General features: G+C 37.2%; 2 protein-coding genes across 5 annotated transcripts in view; one reads left to right on the forward strand and one right to left on the reverse strand.

Annotated features, from left to right (window-relative positions):
- LOC133525752 (YLP motif-containing protein 1) overlaps positions 1-14,145 on the reverse strand; it is a 34,365-nt gene extending 20,220 nt beyond the window's left edge. For 2 of the 4 annotated variants that reach the window (XR_009800626.1, XR_009800627.1), the window contains exons 1-7: positions 13,793-14,144; positions 10,374-12,354; positions 8,572-9,282; positions 8,131-8,279; positions 7,635-7,823; positions 7,338-7,562; positions 5,834-5,943 (exon numbers count right to left, since the gene is read on the reverse strand). Coding sequence is in view for 2 of the 4 variants with exons in the window: in XM_061862125.1 (XP_061718109.1) it covers positions 5,204-5,362; positions 5,834-5,943; positions 6,661-6,715; positions 7,338-7,562; positions 7,635-7,823; positions 8,131-8,279; positions 8,572-9,282; positions 10,374-12,354; positions 13,793-13,975 (3,762 nt within the window). In the remaining 2 variants the exon portion in view is untranslated. Of the gene's footprint in view, positions 1-3,981; positions 5,363-5,833; positions 5,944-6,660; positions 6,716-7,337; positions 7,563-7,634; positions 7,824-8,130; positions 8,280-8,571; positions 9,283-10,373; positions 12,355-13,792 lie in introns of those variants that run through there. The other 2 variants (XM_061862125.1, XM_061862126.1) reach the window with 2 other exon arrangements.
- Positions 117-3,923, forward strand: LOC133525868 (uncharacterized). Its single transcript, XM_061862275.1, has 3 exons — positions 117-631; positions 1,145-1,240; positions 3,485-3,923. Exons 1-3 carry the CDS (start codon positions 573-575, stop codon positions 3,921-3,923), a joined length of 594 nt encoding a protein of 197 aa, XP_061718259.1. The 5' UTR covers positions 117-572.
- Positions 14,146-18,814: the final 4,669 nt, after the last annotated feature.

An 18,814-nucleotide genomic window follows, 5' to 3' on the forward strand; every position in this document is an offset into this window, starting at 1 on the left:
CTTCCCAAAGATAAATCAACTAATCAAATATGTAGGGTTAAGATGGTCGGCTCTCTATCATTTGTCACCATACCTGTCACGTTCTAACAAGTATGTAAGCGCGAAAGTGATGGGCATAGTGACAAGTGATAAAAATGGAACCATGATTCCACCGTAGGTTATTTAACATTATGCAATGTAGAAATAGATCGGTGTTTTTAAACACGCCATCTTTTGCAGAAAACGTTGATATAAATAATGACTAATTAATCAATTTCAACACCGCCTGGCTTGCCAAACATATTACTAAAGCTTTCTGAGCATTACAATCGTCTCCATTTTAAGTGCCGGTACGCTAAATGGTTAGCCAAATTTTGATTTTGATTTTGTGACATGTCCAAGCATTTACAATTCTACATTTCTAAGTAAAATCGAGCACTTCAGATACCGCTACACTAACGTTTGTCACATCTTGAGGGCAATTTGACGCGAATTAGAGCATAATAATGCACCCAGCGCGCGTGCGCATCCCGTCAGTGCCTTGACAGCCGCATAGAGAGCCGCGTGTGACATTGACTCTACTGGCAGGAGACATGACTCTGGGAGATATGCTGTCACACATGGGAGTCGGGACGAAACATCTCAGTGAGAGGTTGGTACAGACACGTAGTGAAAATTTGTATACGAAGGGTAGTCAACTTTTAAGACAAAAAAGTTATCGTTAGCAGCCAAAACATGGATTAAATGTATACTAATGTATAGGTACCTAACGTGTGTATATATAATTGCATCAGACTTTTTTTCTTCAGAGTTCGCAAAAGGATATCGTTATGAATGCGTGCCATACGTGACAAGTTACGCGAGTTTGTAGAAACGCCAATAGGTATCATTTGACTGACTATACGCGGCTATCGAAATAATAGAAGCTTATATGAATGCAAAAAATCTGCAATTTTTAAAGTGCCTGGACCCGATGCCTCGGTGTGATTTGTACTGATGCAGATATTAAACTCATTAACAATGAATTTCCGTCCCAAGTGCTGCCAGTTGGCACAACCCTGAGGAAACCCTCATCAATCATCATTAAACATTTATTTTACCGAATAACCCTCAGGTATTACGCCTTTTCAGATTGGCAAACAATTTGAGTTATACATTTTCCTAGGTATTCCGACTACGCGCAGCCTTCCCATGACCAGCACGTATTCTACGGGTACGAACATTCGCAGCCATCGCACGGACATGTCACTTATTCCAAACAGTAAGTTTTCTTAGTCTACTTCTTAGTCTTGATAGAGCGATCGTAGCGTTAATTCGTATTGTGAGTGGCGAGCTTTACAACCCAACTTTTCCCTTAGGTACAGTAGTTACTTACAGTAGGTACAACATCATAATAAGTCAATATCGCAAATGAAGATTCCGCTAGCCCCGGCCGGCGGCTGTGTAGCAGATTGACTTTAAGAGCCCGGTAACGATTTTAGAGCAAAATGTAAAATGGTTACTTGACACATGTTGAATATTATAACAAAATTATGCTAAATGGATAGAAAATGAACCATCCATTATAAAAAAGTGGAATTTAAAAATATATATTGATATTATAAAAAAGTACAAAGCTCCAAAGTTTAAGTATCAAAATTACGTTGAAATTAAGTTGATTTTCAGAGAAATAGTCACTTGTTTTGAAGTAATTTCTGGAGAAAACTGATTTCATCTAACTTTCATATACACTAAATTTATAATAACAAAAACGTAGTTTATTAAAGTTGAAGTACATATGTGTAATACGAAATTACCATTTTTAGAACTTCAAATTTACAAATAAGATCAACAAAATCAGTGCTTTACGCGAGTTTACCTAAACGTCCTTAAATAAAAACATTATTAATTAAGTGATTTATAAAAATGAAAGATAACAAAACGTCCTACCTAATAGAGTACAGTACCCCTAGTGTAAATATTTTCGACAGCGAAACGTGACGTACGCGTTTGCGTTAAGTGTCATTTAGTATGAGATTTTTGACTTTCCAAAACGTCCCGCTTGGCGCGCTGTTCAAAAACCCATACAAAATGAGACTTAACGCAAACGCGTACGTCACGTTTCGCTATGGACTAAATTTACACTAGGGGTACTGGTTAGTACTTGTTACTTCTAATAGTTAACAAGAGGTGTACAATGTCATCGACTATCAATTTGACATTTTTGCGACTAAAATCGATAACGGCCTCTTAGGCAAGGTCCGCGTGAAATACTCGAATGCATATCATGTTCACATTCAGTAACATCAGGGGCGGCGTTATAGTTATAGGCGTAGGCGACGCGACGTGGGCCACCGCCTAACGGCCTCGCGATCCGTACCAAAAAGGTACAAAAGGAACCCTCATGGTGCGACTCCGTCCGTCCGTCCGTCCGTCCGTCCGTCCGTCCGTCCGTCCGTCTGTCTGTCTGTCTGTCTGTCTGTCGGTCACATCGCTAAATATCACGAGAACCACTTAAGCTATCGATTTGAAATTTGGAATAGTTATGAACAACGCTAACCGGGACGCATTGAAAGTATTATTTTTTTATAAAGCTCAGACCATTGAAAATCTTGAAATGCCAATTTGGGGTGTTTTTACAAACTTTTATTTAACTTTCAATGTACTATGTATGTATGTAACTATGTTCGTACGGTTCAAATCTTGCAAGTTAAATTTGACACACTTCCCGGTTTCCGATGGAGCTGAAAATTTGCATAAATATGTAAGTCGGGTGACAATGCAATATTATGGTGCCATCAACTAATCTGAGCTAATCTGATGATGGACACAGGAGGGGGCCGTAGGAACTCTGTGATTAGACAACGCAACCTAATTATGTGTGGAGTTTTTGTCTCGATGAGTACCTATTAGTTGCCTGTGAAAAGAAAAGTAGTCACCGATAAAAGTATGTACCAAAAATGTTTTTTTTTTCAAAAACTTATTTATAGAAGCTCATGTCTCGTGAAAGCCGGTTGCCATATTTTTTAAAGTACTTAAGTAGGTTTTTTTTCTGCGTATAGTACGCGATTTCCCGCTCGCTCATTTGTAAATCGGATAAACCAACATTTATAATTGAAAAAATTAACACCATTCTAATTGGCATTAGCACCTAAGAAGCTCGTTATTAGAATAAGTACAGGAGAACAATTTAATCCATTAACAAAACATGAATAGATTGTTCCCTTATAATTTTATTTCTAAGATATTGCATAAGTTTTATCGCCGTAGAACAAAAAAAGATGTCCAGATAAACAAAACAATCGAAAAGAAGGTTTCGTAATTTTTTATAATTCCTCGTAATACTCCTATAGTTTTCAAAGGAGTTGGAGCTACTTGATGTAGAATATGTAAGATAATGTTTAGTTTATGAATTGTTAATAAATGTCTTCTCAAGTAAGCGTCATAAGGCGTCGTAAGAATAAAGTACGCCAAACCGCTTAAACGACTTTTAGAAATAAGAATTAATATTACAGTATTTTTACAGCGGTCACGGCGGCATTCACAAGAGCAATGCAGCTATGTCAGCTCTGACTCTGCTAGCGTTTCTTTTCTTTTTGCACATCCTTCAGCAATGCCTGAGGGACCACATGACCGCCATGCAACAACCGCAACTCATGGTAATGACAGGCGGCCGCATAGGAGAAGAAAACATCTCTAAAAGGGCGGATATAAAAAAAATCGACAAAAGCGGTGACATTTCAACGAATGACGAGAAACAATCTCAAGCGGACCGCAACGAAAATGATAATAAAAATACTTTCTATGACGATGAAACGTCCGAAGATAAATATTTAATGAAAGTAATCACGGCAGATAAAGCGCCGAAAACGGGAACGCAAAAATATAAATATAATTTTAAAAGTTATAGCAACCGAAGTTCCGGGTTTCCGAAATTTGTCAGTGCCTCCCACGACTATCATTGAATAGAGATATTAGAGATTATCGTGAGCTGAATAATATAAACAAATAAAAAATCTGTAATCCTTATAACGCTTTTATTACCTTCATGTTTAAAAATATACACCTTATTCGGTTTAATTGTAATGAAATAAGACATCAAGCTCCTAAGCTCAAATACCTTTTTTCCAATTCGAGTTCTACTTTCATAAATGAAAGATGCGGTTTTTTTTTTCATTTGTACTGGCAATTGTTGTACACATGGTGTATTCAGGAGCTTGGTGCCTTACTATCCAGTTGCGAAAAATTCATATATCCATTGGCGAGTCCTAAAGGCAACAAATATGATAATGAACTTTTTTGCAACTGGACATGCGACCACAATAGTATCTAATTTACAAATATTATGTATTATGCCTAAACAAGATCAAACTAGCCCAAAGGGTCACTTCCCAGTAAAACCCTACTGCAGTGCACGGTTGCTACAAAAGTTCCTAAGTTTTAAATCAATGAGCCGACACGAATTATTTGTGATTGGCGTGCGCTGCAATGGGTTTCCGCCTTTAAGTCTAGACTTAACGAAACGTCACGTAATAAAATAATATCATCAACATCATTGTTGAAGATACCTGGAAAATTTCGTGTATGGTCGGGTTGTTGTGACAAAAAATAAAATATTCTGAGAAAAATATAAACAAATTGCTGTATACTATCGTATCGCTTGGAAAACTGTCTACAGATTATTTCTTAGTTGTATATGCGTAGACAGTCAACTTAACGATTCGTAGCACTATAGCTATTCTCATATCCTTAATAATGGTAGGAATTTAATATACCTAATTAACTAGTTTATGCAACCAAGCAGAAGCGAGCATAGCGTGCTGTAGAAACAGTGCCACTAGAAGTAGTAACTATATTTTTCTAACACTTAGTAATATTAGACACCAGAAATAAGTCCAAGTTTATATTAGGAGATTTTTTTAAATATCACATAAATAACGTTAACCTGTATTCCAATAAATAAAACGAAAACATGCTAATTCTCTGACATAATAAGAAGAAATATACTTGATTCAATAAGTTCTATCGCTGCGCTGGTGCCACACACTTAAGCATAGCAAAATAAAACATCTAAAGATAAAGTTATTGACAGTATCATATGTCTCATTAATTGCTACGCACACTGCGACTTCAACACTTTAATTTGTTATCCGAAATTACTGTCTATATACTGAAGATTTCAAACAAGTTCTCTGAACTGGTTTTACACCTTATACAAGATTCTATGGTAACACTAAACTATGACTTAACTTCTTCTAACTCTCTCAATGTACTTAGTTTGAGTGAGCGCACTAGATCCCATAGTAGGATCTGTCATGCGATTCCAGTCCGTCTGTCCTACCACAAATCCGATGGCACGCATTTTCTCTTGCTGTCTGCTCTCTTCTATGTCCGCCCAGCGTACCTGTTTTAATTACAATATGATAAAAACTCGCGACGTTTTCTTCAACTAAATAACAAAAAACTCACCTGTGTTTTTAAACTTTTGATCATTGTCAAATGATAAAACTCTGGCAAAACGAAATAAAAAGTAGACGTTGAGGACTATTGTCCAATCCATTAAATAATCGATATCGAACGCAAAACCACGTAAAATGTTTATAAACTTAATTCAATCTTAAAAGGTAATAAAGTTAGGTGTTATCTTTTGCTCTGTAACAGCAAATATATAGATGGGTGAAACGCGGATTGTTTTAATATAGGTATGTAGCGGCCAAAAGACTTGTAAATGTCTAAAAACATTTTAATGAGCATAATTCGTAGTGTTATTGATCGCGATTGTAATACCACGAGCAACAATAACAAATGCGCCGATGATAGGTATATGTATCAAATTATTGTACTGAAATCTCATTGGCTGACAGAGTAAACTTACCGTTTTCTTCCCTGGCTTAGCTGTTGTTGGTTTCCAGTCGTCTAGCTGTAGGTAGTCCTCCATTGAGACGTGCGAGGGCCGGAGCGGCTTGCTGATGCCATCGAGTCGAGCTGAAACAACGTACCCGAACCTTCAGCACGAGCGAAATACATCTCGACACTTGGGAAATGTTATAAGGGGGGGTTTTTAGCTTAAGATAAATCAATAAAGACAATATTTCAACTCAGACATCAATAAAACAAACTTATGTAATCATTATGATTACAAAAAACGTTAACAGCAGTGTTTTAATTTAACATACAGTTTGATGTAAAGCGTCGATTTGATTTATAATAATCTCGCAGTCAGGCGTGAAAAACGCGAAGTATAAAACTTCTCTTATTAACACCTGCATAGTGGTTGCAAGAATGAAGGAGATAAATAGATTGTCTAGAGACAATATGTTGTGAAGATAGATCTTGATTTTGGCTAACGACGAGTATAAAAGTGTTTGATGGAACATAAGCGGTTTGACTTTGACAGGAGCAGGACAAAACGACAGATTTGTATGTATGTAACAGTACACTAATTCTAAGCTTCATTTTTATCACTCGATAAACATGCGATAAAGATGAAGCTTTCATACACCTTATATCCAGAACCTCAAGTTTCAGTGCTGCCAGCACATAACTCCACAGTACACGTTATTTTTTATCAGTTATTACATAATATAGTTGATCCATTACATAAATAAACTCACAACCATCAGCTAGAACACCAATCTTCCTGAAGAATAAATACCTTAAACTATTAACTTAAGAAAAATAATAGGTGGACCAATAACCTACCTAGTTGCGCCGCGTCATCCATTTTCTCCCACTTCGAAGTAAAAGAGCTTTCAACCTGTGACGGGGCAGTAGATACCTTTACACGAGTCTTAATAAAAGCTGGAATAAAAGTTATTAGCCCTATCCTATTCCACACAACTAAATGATATGAAAACCAATGAACAAATTCTGACGAAATAGAACGATACGAAGCCATATAATCTCCATCCTTGTATTGGAAATACATATTAGAATCATGTGTCGATAATCAGCAGAAGTCGATGCATCTCCATACGGAACTTTGAAATTATACTTTTTTTTTTGCGCCTGACTGTATTTGCAGCTTGCTCTAGGTAGCAAGAAATCAAATTATTATTTTACTGACAATCAAATGTACAGTCATAACGTGGGGCATTCGAGAATTGCGAGTAAAATCAAGATACGTGTGTTTGGGATTTTTTATCAATGAGGGCTATCGTTTTTTGCTCACAGTTATAGACGTTACAGTCAAGGAACGAGAATTTAAAACGAACATTTAAACCATATTCCGACACATCGTACACTGGCGCCCATACCGGCGTACCAACGCGCAATAGCCCTCATCCGTGCTGTAAATTACCAGACAAATTTCAATATTCCTCGCAAAAACTGTTCTAGCCACAAGTCGGCATACCAACGGAGCTCAGCCGAGCCCTCACCTCAGGTTCCTGCGCGTCCTCCATAATGATATCGTCATCCACGTCCTCCATGTGCACCTCGGTAATGGCTCCGCTTTGTAACAGCGTCGTGGCGTCCAGCTGAATGTGATGGTCCGGGGTGGGGAAGAACCGAGTGGTTACCACTTGAATATCACCCAACGTCCGACCGTGAATGTTCCTCTTGAAACATAACTGGGAATCCAGCTCCATTGTACAAATGTACACCTAAAATTACAAATATAAATTAGACACATACTTTGAAAGAGAAGGCTTTCTAAAATCATAAATATTATTAACCTGGAAGCCTTGTTGTCTAGCATAATTCCAAATATCAGCGTAACTTCTCAGTGTGTCATTCACTGCGTCGTAAATCAAAAAGTTGAAGTAGCCGTCAGTCAATGACCTTTTAAATGCTCTTTTCAGAGAGTTCAGATAAGTTTCTTCTGATTTTGCTTCATATTCATATTTTAAAGATGGTTTCTTGACCTGCAAATAGATATTTACAACCATTTCATTATTGGATAGGCACCAACGAAATAAAAGGTTTTAATTTGGGTGTTTGAAAAAACGAGATCAGGAAGCTTAGGCCATGTGAACTTTATTAAATTTTGTCCTTCTGAATGACAAGTTTTGAAAAGATAATAAGTACTGGCTTCGGCAGACATCTGACCTTTTTCTTTATACCATCGCCTAAATAAAAAATATAATGTGATGAAATTATTTCAGAGTTGAATGTTTGTCAGAAAAAATATAATTAAAACCTGAAACTTGGTATTACTATTTTGTAACTTACAATTTTGCCAGTTGTAGGATCTTTTTCTTCTATTTCCCCTTCCTGCATGAAATAGTCGTCAATCGACATAATTCGAGCAGTCCCGCCGTGTTCCGCTTCGCGGTCTCTTATTAATTTTGCTAAATACGATTTGCCACTGCCTGGGGGACCTGAAAAAGAAAAAAAATCTAGCTTATCTATACTTATTTATTCCCAATAATAGAGGAAAAATAATAAGTTTTTGGACACATACTCTTCTTCTTCCTCGCGTTGTCCCGGCATTTTTGCCACGGCTCATGGGAGCCTGGTCTCCGCTTGACAACTAATCCCCAGAATTGGCGTAGGCACTAGTTTTTATACCTTACAACCCAGAGGGTAAACTAGGCCTTATTGGCATTAGTCCCGTTTCCTCACGATGTTTTCCTTCACCAAAAATCTAAAATATCTTTAACTTATACTTACCTCGTAAAATAATAACTATTTTCTCCGGCCGCATCTCACGACCAGGGGGCTCTAAAATATCGTCGATCATTACAACATGCTTGGGAGTTCCATTTTTCTTCTCTACTTCTTTCGATTTCTTTGACGAGGTTTCACTTATGTTACTTTCTTTGCTACGACCTCTTTTACGGGAGTCACGATCGCGACTCCTACTACGATTTCTACTGTCATGGCGGTTGTCATCTCTACGTATATCCCTTTGTCTATCTTTATATGAATCTTCTCTATCTCGATCACGTTCCCGCCCTCTGTCTCTACTAAAATCATCGTGTCTAGGAAATCTGTCGCGATCATCGCGTCTTCTTTCGTCGTATCTTTCATCGGGCCTTCGTCTGTCAATTCTATCATCATATTCGTCCCTAGGAGGACCTCTGACGTCCCTGTAGTCATCTCTCAATTCCCTATGGTCATGTCGGATTTCTTCTCTAGGATATCGTCGTTCGAAATCCCTTGGAGAATAATCCCTAGAGTTATCTTCAGCGGCAAAACGATTTTCCATGTAATCACCTGGACCGAAACGGTTTTCTCTATACACATCGCCTGATTCGATTCTTCTGGGTTTCCTCTGGAATAATTCATCTGCTTCTTTTTCGAAATCTCTTTTCTTAATGTTATCATCCTTTGATTTATGATTGTAGTCAAACATATGGACGGGCTCAATGAATTCACGAGCTAAAAATGAAAAATATAATTAAGATACGAGTAAAATATGTGTTTTCATGGGCTTATTGTTGAGGCAATAGTTTACTTCAAACTTTATTATTTACTATATAACTTTGAGAAGTTTACCTAGAACCACAATAAGATTGTCTGAAAATATTGCAATAGCTACTTTTTAGTGACAATAGGTCCTAATCCTAATGATTTGGATCATTCACTAGTCTCATGCAGTACATCATTTTCTTCAAAAATATAATTCCTATTACCTATGCAAAGTTACATAGATAAGAGGAACAACTTGTTTGTGAAACACATATCCTATAATATCCTAGGTATAACAGGCAATTGTAAAAGCTGTAGTACACAATACCGACATGCATACTTATATTAATAATTAACTAGTAATATTATTAATATTTTCATTAGTTACTTGGATGCATGGATTAATTTTTGTTTGTCCCTCAATAGCAAGTAAATTATTTTTCCAAGGTTAATCTCTAATACTATATCTTTATAAGATTTAGGGTTTGTTGCACCAACCACGATTGACTGATTAAAGCCACTCAGTAGTAAACTACACAGTACTGTGGAACTACACAATAACAGTGACAGACGGTTTGGTGCAACCGACCCTTACGATTCAATAATGCCTTTTGTCATAGTTAAAAACCAATTCCATAATGGAGGCAAATTACGAATTCTATAATATGTGTTTCACTTGTCGGTAACCCTCAAACATAGACTATAAAATGAGATCAGGCACTGCTGCGGTTTGGTTGAGTGGTCCTATCATAAGACATATATACCATAAATGTAATGGTATAAAATCTTCTAGCCACTGGGAAAGTAGTCTATACAAACAGATTATTTTATTACTGCAGCCCCATATAAATATCTCAAGAATAGCGGACGTAGGTGGTACTGATGGTCATGAATACTAGTCCTTTTCAGATAAGTATCAATCAAAAAAGCTCAAATCCCAAAAGCAACAGCAATAACTTCCTTAATTTTATCATTAACTTTACTTTCCTAATCTTTCTTCTACCAAAACAATCAAACAAAACTTAACTGAAGAATAGAAAAATGTCACAGGATTTAATTACCTTTCAATCTTAGAGGTTTGTGCTCATATTCAACAATGACAGATGGAGTAAATAATGGCTCTTCAGTCCACTTCGGGCGAGCTGGCTGTGGAGGTGGCGGAGGCGGCGCAGTTTGGTTATTCATTGCCTGGTTATTCATATTGCCCATCATACCTCTGTTATCATGAGGCCCCCTTGAATAATCATTCTGTTCATCATAACCAGGCACACCTGCCATGAGGGGCCTTGGTGGCGGTATATTCATATTAGGTCTCATAGGCCTCATATTATCAGGAGCACCCTGCAGAGGCGGCGGAGGTGGTCTCCTATTGAAATTATCATTTTGATAGCCTTGACCTTCTTGCATAAGTGGTTGAGGATTGTTTTGCATGTTTGGCATGTTAGGTCTCATATGTGGTCTTTGTTGCATGTTTTGTCCTTTCATATTCCTATCATTGTATGGATCCATTGACATATTTTCTCTGTCATTCATTCTTTGAGGTGGATACTGCTGATCTTGCTGAGATTGATCACCATAGCCAGGACCTTGACGATTGTAGTACATGTTTGGGGGTGCGTTACTAAATTGTTCGTTAGGTGTAGCATGATTTCTGTCCCACTGATTATTTGGAGGAGCATTACTGCTCATATTGTTATTATATGGGAAATTTTGGGGAGCATTAGCATTAGTCATATTATATGGGACATTTTGGGGAGCATTAGCATTAGTCATATTATTGTACGGAGCATTTTGAGGAGCATTCATGTTACTCATATTATTATTACATGGTGCATTTGGTGGAGCATTGGAGTTATTCATATTAGTAAATGGTGCATTTTGTGCACTAGATTCTTGTTTATTGAGAATAGGAGGTGCAACTTGATTCCGAACCATGGAAAGGATGTTCATGATTTTCTCATCTCCAAGAATGTTGTTTATGCCTTTAGAAATGGTAGTAAGGTCTGGTGGCTGGGTGGGTTTTGGTTTGTCACCAGTTATATCAATAACCTCAGGTTGTTGTGGTTGACTCTCTTTGACTGCCGGTACTAAATCCAACCCTGGAATGCTTTTAGCAGAACCAGCTCCAGGTAAAAAGTTTGTGTTTTCAACAGGAGCTGGGGAATAATTACCCTCATCCATATCCTGAGTGTCATACATATCCTGAGCGTCATAGGACTCAAATCTGTCTTGTGGGTCCCCACCTAGATTATTGCTCCTGTTATAACCTTGTTGCATATTATTATCATATTGTGCATATTGAGAATTACCTTGGTAATTTTGGGGAGGATTATTTTTAAAGTTTTGAATTGACATTTGATTATTATTTGGTCGGTAATTATGTTGTTCCTGGTGTTTATAATGGTTGCTAGGCTGGGCGAGATTTGACGAGCTATTGTTGCTTTGGGACTGCATATTAGGGTTACGACTGGCACTCATAATTTGTTGAGGGGGAGGAGCTGGGGATGGATTACCTGTTGGAGCACTGCCCACAGCGGGAGCACCCTGGCCCAGCAGTCGTGCCCTCTTCTGTTTCATCACCTGCCGACGCTCTAACAATTGTGCCCTGCAAGTTTCAAATTTTTGCTCATACTCATGATAAGCCTGTTTGTCCGGATGGTTCACATTTTCCCTTTTCCATTTTTGGATTTCTTCTTCCCACTTTTCAAACTGAATATCAAAGAGCCTTTCTTCCTCTGCTAGTTTCTTTAAGGCCTCTGCATTGGCGGGTAAGGAAGCTTCTTGCCGGTTTTCGTTTCCATGCTGCCAATTTTTTTGGGTGTTACCTGTAGGAATGCTAACATTATTAGAACTCCCTGTATGTGGAACTGGCTGTGATCCTGGGGCTGGTACTGGATTTGGTTGTCCAAATAGGGGCTGGTTGTTCTCATGTGGTGGAGGCGGTGGAGGCTTCTCCGGTGGAGGCGGTGCTGGAGGAGGAGCAGTATTTGAAGTTGGAAGGGGTGGCACCATTGCCTGCATGGACTGCATTTGTTGTGCATACTGAAAATAGATTAATAATGGTATTATCTAAATCAGTGGTGGGCAAACTTTCTTCATGAGGGGCCAGAAAGTTTAAGAAATTTAAGAGGAGAGCCAGAATTGGAGCAAAACTGTATTTTGATTATCGTGGGCCCATGCCATATACTAATTATTTCATAGGACCAGCGGCGGGCCGGATAAAAGCCTTTCGCGGGCCGGAGCTGGCCCACGGGCCGTAGTTTGCCCGCCACTGATCTAAATCATATAGTGAACAGTGTGGCAAAGGGTATAAAACCAAACACAATGTGCATCCTGGTAAATGCAAAAAATTGTGGGCCAGTTTTGATTTCATAATAATTGACATTTATCAATTGACTTTACGGTCCAAACTGAGTGACAGAAAATTAATTATCAAGACCTAACAACACCGGAGCAAGATCTGTGCAATATGATATCAATCAGTTCTATAAGTTGAAACCGTGAGGACCAGACACCTGTAATATTGTACATATACTTGACTTATTGGATACATACTAGTTATGTATTCTGTACCATTAGTTTATAAGACTGTTAGCTTAACAGTCTTGACTCTATTTATTTTATTTCATATTATAAATTTCATTTCGACACTTGGAGAGACTACACCTCCAAATTTAATGTATATTAACTATAGCAACTATACATCTCTGTTATATTGTAGTAATTATTTATTTTTAAGATTATTACAATGTAATATTTACCCAGGTATTGGCTGTTGTATTTATAAATGTTGCTATGTGTTTTTCATGTCACTATATGATATTTTACTGTAAAAATATTGATTTGTAAAAGAGCCCTTGAGGCCCACTTGCAAAGATTTTTTTTTCTTTAACAATGGCATTATGAATTTTAAAAATCTGTTATGATATCCTTAATATTAAATGTCTGCTACCTGCCTATTAGCAATGATTTGAGAAGCTGTTAATAGTTATAAAGTAATAATGGTTTAAGATATTAAATCATATCTTAGGCACTTACTCTTGTCATTTTTGGATAAATAAATAAATAAATATTATAGGACATTATTACACAAATTGACTAAGTCCCACAGTAAGCTCAATAAGGCTTGTGTTGAGGGTACTTAGACAACGATATATATAATATATAAATATTTATAAATACTTAAATATATAGAAAACACCCATGACTCAGGAACAAATATCCATGCTCATCACACGAATAAATGCCCTTACTAGGATTTGAACCCGGGAACATCGGCTTCATAGGCAGGGTCAGTACCCACTAGGCCAGACCGGTCGTCATACATACAGACATTGGATAAAGATTTGGTACAATTCAAAATTAGCTATTAAGCGCCCTGTAAGTACGAACCCTAGATGTAAAGTTGAGTAATACGGCCAAATCAATTAAAATGTAAGAACTGGCGCAGAGGCACATAATAGGATAATAAATCTAATACCTTTTCGCCATACTGGCTTTGCCATTGCGAATACTGTTGCTGCCACTGGGTCCATTGGTGCCAATTCTGTTGCTGCATAACAGCCCATTGCTCAGGTGTGTAGGATCCCATGTTTAAATCAGGCGTCATTTGATTCATTTGTGGAACGCCTGTGTTCCATTGTCCCGGCATTTGCCAAGCCATATTGAATTGTTTCTTACAACTTTTAATATTAAATACGTTAACAAATTAGTGATGACAAGTCATAAAACTTGTAAAATCGCACATATTTCAGTGCAATGGCTGATCGCGTATGACAATACAATACAATTTACTGTAACGTCAGTCAGTCACTCGGCGGCCATTTTGATCATATCGGTATTTTGCTGAGGCATATGGTTCACTAGTGATGTGTTTTATATTCGAAAAATATGATCGATAAAATGTGATAAGTATTTGTGGTGAGATTCCTATCCCTGGTGAAATTAAATAAATTAAATTAATAAAATAAATCACCTTGTGGTATTTTCTAAACGTTTTTATGCTACACAATCAGTATAAATAAAAGGCGTTAACGCAAAGGTAGATAATTACAAAAAAATATTAAATCAAAACATTATTTGGTAAAATAACTAAAGCGCCAATTACATTCACCCTTCCCGATATCAGGCCTGAAATCAGTCCCAATTTCGGGCCCGATAATCGTTTTCCGTTTTACGGAATATAAACACGACTTTCAAATATTCGTTAACAATATTTGAAATGTAAAAAATACTTTGTCTCTAATATGTTCATTGTTTGATATTTTTACATATGAACCATTTTTTACATTTGAAATATTGTAAACAATGTGCTGATATTTGGTGAAACGGAAATATACTCTTTCTCGGGCCCGAAATCGGGTCTGATATCAGGCCAGATAAAGTGTGTATGTTATTGACCGATCCTATTTTGCGAACTAGGTATATATCGCCTATTATCATTATTTTTATTTAGTAGTAGTAGTAAAACTCTTTATTGTACAAAAATTAGAACAAAACAGGATATAAAACACTCATCATTAGTACAAAGGCGAACTTATCCCTTTAAGGGATCTCTTCCAGTTAACCTTTAATAGGTAGCAAACGAGCCGCCTTATGGGACGCAGTTATCGCCGCCCATGGACATAAGCAACATCGGAGGAGCCACTTATGCATTGCCAACCTTTGAGAACCTTAAATAAATACCTGCTTCTTGAAGAACCCCATGCCGTAGCACAAGGGAACCACAGAAGGTAGCTCATTCCACAACTTGCACATTACACTTGATTATATTTTTTTCACATTTCAATTATTGTTAACGATTGTAAGGATACTGTTTAGTTTATATAGATATTTTGTCATTATAATACATTTTTCTAGATTAAATAAGCTAACTATACTATTAAAAGTATTTGTAACGATCGATCACGTGAAGAGTCACGTGATCGATCCCTCCATCTTAAATATTGAACGAGCATTCGGGAGGTGACATTCGAACGATGACAGTCGAACGATGACAGTCGATGCAAATTACAAGTAGTTACGTTGATTGTATTATTAGCAGGTCAGTACGTTTTGTTTTGTTAGAACTCGATACAATATAATTGCTTGTCTAAGCGACAAGCGTACTACTGTCGTGTGGTTAGTTATATTGGAAGAGGTTATATTCATTGTGCCAAATAAATGTATTTTGATCACACCTACCGTTCTTTTAATATTATGGTTAGACCCCTTATACGATGTTCTGCCAGGCCATCCGAAATCCGTTAAAAAATACTCCGGCCCCATCCGCCTGACCCTGGTGAATATGTAGAGCTTTACAAAGGCGAACTTAGCCCTTTGAGGAATCTCTCCCAGCTAACCTACCTAACCTAACCTAACCTGATTTATTATTATAAAATAAATGAGGAATCAAATCCAATATACCTAAAGTAATCATAGGAAATATAATTAAGCGCCGATTATATCCACCCTTCCCGATTTCGGGCCTGATAATCGTTTTCCGTTTTACGGAATATCAGCCCATCGTTAAGAAAAAATGTTCAATATTTGATATGTTTGGATATGAACCATTTTTTTACATTTCAAATATTGTAAACGAAGTGCTGATATGTGGTGAAACGGAAAAATATTCTTTTTTGATATCAGGCCTATAGCCCCCTCCAGACTATGGGCGTGAATCGCGGCGCGACTTCGCGGAGCAAACATACCGCGACGTTGACGTAGACTCCACACTCGCACAAATTCACGGCGATTTCGCAGTTTGGCTCGCGGCAAGATGGCGCCGAAGCGTCAGCTGATCGGATTTGGTTTGCGGCAAGGCACTGATTCAAACTGGGAACTGTTAAATTGATTTTTAGTTGATCAAGTTCGCATCCAATATAACCAAGTAGCCGCCATAGAAGGTTATGACAGTTCAGATTAACCGACTCGTGAGCGAATCGCGAGTCTGGAGTCTTGCAAGTGCGCGCTTCGCGTTTCCTTTGCGGGCAAAATACCGACAAAAACGAGGAATAAGGCGCGAAGGCGAAATAATCTGCGAAATCGACGCGAGGGCCCTCCACACTCGCGTTCGCGGCTTCGCGCCTCGATTCTCGCACGAGTGTGGAGGGCCCTTCTTTCCGGCTTTTATCTTTTTACGGAAAGAGAGACCTAAGCCCTCCTACGTGTACACGTTCAACGCAGCTGGCCAACTTTATTGTCACGCGTGCAATAGAGTATTTAAGAGCAAGTTCGGCCTGGCCAGCCACATTAGGGCTCATGCTAGACAACGTTCATAATGTGTTTATTTGGGGTCGCCGTCATCGAAAACGATGAGGAGGACTATATATATATATATATATATATATATATATATATGGAGGGCCCTTAATAAAGTATGGCACTTTGGAATCAGACATGTGACGGACCTGATTTAGGCGTTTCGTTTCACTACGTTTTCGACCGATTACATTTTTTTTATAACCACTCACGTGCTTGACATTTTTCAGTGACTTCTATTATTATAATAAAATAATGGTGACTACAGCTACCAAAAGCATGTAAGTGGGTAAGTAGGGTTAATCGTCTATTACTAGCCACTTTCCAATAACGGGACGCATTATATTAAAATGGCTAAAATATGAATTTATTTATTTACACAACTCAAGTAGCCAAAATAAGTGAGCGTCGGCTACATACATAATAAACAGCATCTTTTTTATTTAAATTCCTAATTTTTATTTAATTCTTCCTAATTGATAAGGAAAGTAACATTATTTTCCTTATCAATTATTCCTAATGAATTTAAATAAAAAAGATGAAAGAATGGTGAGAAGAATAAGTACATACTTATTCATAAGAAACAGCTGTCATTGCCACAACCGATATGGGTATCATCTATCATGTTTTGAGACAATTTTAGTGTTAAGTACCTGAGACCTGACATATGTACATATATGAAAGCAATTAATATTAAATAAATAAATTAAATAGTATAAGGTATCCAGTTATTGGAAAGTGGCCACTTGGTCAGTAATAGACAATTTACCCTAGTTTCGAAATACAAATTATAGGTGTATATCGATCCTAGGCCCGCTATTATTTATTTTGTATACAGCTGATGTCCGTGATGTAATAAAGCATAGAAACTTCCATATAATCCTACTAATTTTGATAAACCAGTTGCCAAAATAAATGAAAACTTGAACAATATAACAACTTGGTCATCCTCAAATTCTTTAGTGCAAAATCCTAGCAAATCATAAGTTATGATTTTTGGTTCCAAACACCAATTAAAATAAATAGAAATAAATTGAATAAGAGATAGAATAGATAGAAATTTATCGTGTTTTTGAGATGCGTAACTTAGGTGTTATAATGGAAGAGTCTCTTTGTTTTGAAAGCCACATTTCAGATGCCAGAAACTCGTTTTATAAAGATGAAGATAGTTTATTATTCAAGTAGGCATGTTACAATGCGCTTATGAACATCAAATAAAGCTATACCGGCACTAACCCTACACCTCTGACCTGAGAAAACCCGAGAGAGACTAAAGGTCTTCTATAAAACCTATTCTATTCGTGATTTTCTTGGCGAAGACCTTAGATTCAAACTTTGTGATACGCGTATTTATACTCTCAAGGTTTGATTATGCAGATGTAGTATGGTCCACGCTTTTTGGCACGAATAGATCGCATTATATAAAGAGTCAAAATGCATGTGCGCGTTATTGTTTTAGAATTCCCCCGCGAGCGCATGTGAGTCCTTGTTTAAATGCATCAGGCATTCTCAAAATAGCTTACAGAAAACTCAATCTATCTTGTCTTTGTTGCTTAGTGTATTAAACTCGAGTTTTCAAACCCTAGTATCTCTTTGAAAAGCTCACCTGGCGCTCAAACACTTCTATGAAGTATGGTCTTAGATCGATCAGCAACAAATAAGTAGCTTCACATCACTACACCTCTGCTTTATGAGGTAGTTTTAAATACACAGCAACTAACTGCTGGAATAATATACCGCCACCATTACAGATTTTTTATTATTTGATAGTTTTAAAAACTGGCTTAAGCGACACCTTCTACAGATTCAAAATGCACTTTTGGCTGTAAGTACTTACTTTTTGGCTGACATGAACATTGACTATATTCTTAACAAATACGTATGCACTTCACACTCAACTATATATAACCTCATATATCCTATCCTAACCTATATATATATATATATAATCATTGCTTTATTAAAATATTTTAATATGATATTGTAAACAAAATAAAGCATACTTAAAAAATATACAGTAAGTACACAAATATTTTTATAAATTGAACTCAGTTACGTCACATATACACACCCATATTTTTTTCTTTTCCTCTTCTTAATGTTTTGCCTAAAGCGCCAATTTCATCCCCACTTCCCGATATCGGGCCCGAAATAAGTCTCGCACGATGTCGGGCCTGATATCAATTAAGGCCCGTCCAGACAGGACGATCAAATTGACAATTCGATCAGAAAAAAAATTGCATATATCTCATCTAGCTTTCAC

The sequence above is a fragment of the Cydia pomonella genome, chromosome 15, assembly GCF_033807575.1.
Source record: "Cydia pomonella isolate Wapato2018A chromosome 15, ilCydPomo1, whole genome shotgun sequence".
In the NCBI taxonomy this organism is placed as follows: Eukaryota; Metazoa; Arthropoda; class Insecta; order Lepidoptera; family Tortricidae; genus Cydia; species Cydia pomonella.

Coding starts and splice junctions, on each gene's coding strand:
- LOC133525868 (XM_061862275.1), top strand. CDS start 573: ATGACTCTGGGAGATATGCTGTCACACATGGGAGTCGGGACGAAACAT. Junction 632..1,144: donor ACGAAACATCTCAGTGAGAG/GTTGGTACAGAC, acceptor ACATTTTCCTAG/GTATTCCGACTACGCGCAGC. Junction 1,241..3,484: donor CATGTCACTTATTCCAAACA/GTAAGTTTTCTT, acceptor GTATTTTTACAG/CGGTCACGGCGGCATTCACA.